The sequence below is a fragment of the Penaeus monodon genome, chromosome 25 (assembly GCF_015228065.2).
Source record: "Penaeus monodon isolate SGIC_2016 chromosome 25, NSTDA_Pmon_1, whole genome shotgun sequence".
Taxonomy (NCBI): Eukaryota; Metazoa; Arthropoda; class Malacostraca; order Decapoda; family Penaeidae; genus Penaeus; species Penaeus monodon.
The window spans coordinates 18,317,267-18,318,875 of NC_051410.1; the positions used below are offsets into that span (position 1 = coordinate 18,317,267).

At 35.0% G+C, this 1,609-nt stretch overlaps 1 protein-coding gene across 2 annotated transcripts in view; it reads right to left on the reverse strand.

The window, feature by feature from the left end:
* LOC119589096 (SUMO-conjugating enzyme UBC9-B) overlaps positions 1 to 1,609 on the reverse strand; it is a gene marked incomplete in the record, with an annotated part of 7,222 nt that overhangs the window by 787 nt on the left and 4,826 nt on the right. For both annotated transcript variants that reach the window (XM_037937671.1, XM_037937673.1), the window contains 4 exon segments: positions 193 to 337; positions 534 to 651; positions 970 to 1,053; positions 1,271 to 1,360. In XM_037937671.1, the coding sequence (XP_037793599.1) occupies positions 193 to 337; positions 534 to 651; positions 970 to 1,053; positions 1,271 to 1,336 (413 nt within the window).

Here is a 1,609-nt window from a genome sequence, read left to right on the forward strand (position 1 = left end):
CTCTATCTTTATAAACAGAACTAATTAAAATCCCCTAAATCTTCCTAACCAGTGTCAGTCCCATAGCCAACATTTCTTACGAACATTCCCTCTGTTCATAAAATTTCTCAAATTACTCTTTAAAAAGGAGCAACTCATAAATTAACCATACAAGAAACAAAATACACAAAAAATATATATAAATATACTAACCAGTAAATAGTGTAGGCTTCAGCTTGTGCAGGGTCCTTGATGTTGGGGTCATTAAGCAAGTCCTGAATACCCAAAAGGATCTGCTTGATGGTAATTGCAGGTCGCCAGTCCTTCTCTTCATCCAGGAGCGACAAACACACTGTTCCTAATTGGGCAAGAAAAAATTAAAAGGATGAAATACCTCTTCACTAAATTTATAAATTAACAGTATAATAAAGGCTCAATAGCTTTAAAAAAATGGTATTCAGATAAATTCTATAAAAGTGAAAAGGCATTTAAACAAACACTTCTACCAGACATGCCCTCTCCTGCCTTCCCCTACTAAAGACATTTTAACGTACCTGATGGGTAAACATTGGGGTGGAACAGAGGAGGTTCAAACTTGCACTTAGGTGGGGTTGATGGGTAATCGTCCTTGAAGATCATTCGCAGCCTGTACAGTCCATTTTCCCATGGAGTCTGTGCCATGAAATGATAATACACTGATACATACTATGAATTACTGGCTTCAAGGTATGTCAGTTCAAGGCAAATATGCTGCCGATTTTGTACTCATAATGAACACTTACTTCAAATTAGTAATACCTTAAACAACTGATCACATCCCTTATTACACTGAACCCACCTAGCATATATTTTACAGATCAATATCAGCCAAGAATAACTAAAACAATTATTTTTGTCAAATATTTAAGAAAGTCAATGACTGTTAACAAGCTACTGGTTAATACTAATAAGAAAGATTAAAAACTAAATTCATAACTTTGCCCATCTTACCCCCTTCTTTCCTGGAATGGCACACTCCCAGTTCATGAGATTCAGAGTGCCATCAGGGTTCTTTGTCGGTCTTGCAATAAAACCCTGTGAGAGAGAAGGAAAGATTTTTCATGAGTTGTTGACAACAATGCCACTGAAACTTTAATTGAAAGTTAAATAGTTAACCATAGTTCCACTGGATCTAAACCTAAAAAACATTTCCTGAAAGAAACGAAAGCTGTACTTCGAACATTATGAATCAAATTAACCTTTTTAAATCTATTATCAAAAATGTTGTATGTGAGAAAGAATTTAAACTTACAAATGGATGATCTTTCCTCCATGCCTTTCTCTCCTCTGCTAGTCGTGCAATAGCAATTCCAGACATTATGGCTTATCAGTATGATGCTCTCTGGAAGAAAAGAATACTTTTAAAATGACTGATGCTTGATAATGATGACAACACTAAGGACAAGTATTCAGTAGGCATACCAACCATAATGTTATAATATTCATATCACTAAGCTAAAGTTGCTGAAATATAAAGGCATTATGGTCATCTTAACTCAAACTTCATTATATGCAAGATCAAAACTTTATGGAAACATATGAACATCAGTCTATTACTGGCTCCTTTCTCAGGTCAGTGACTAAGCTTTCT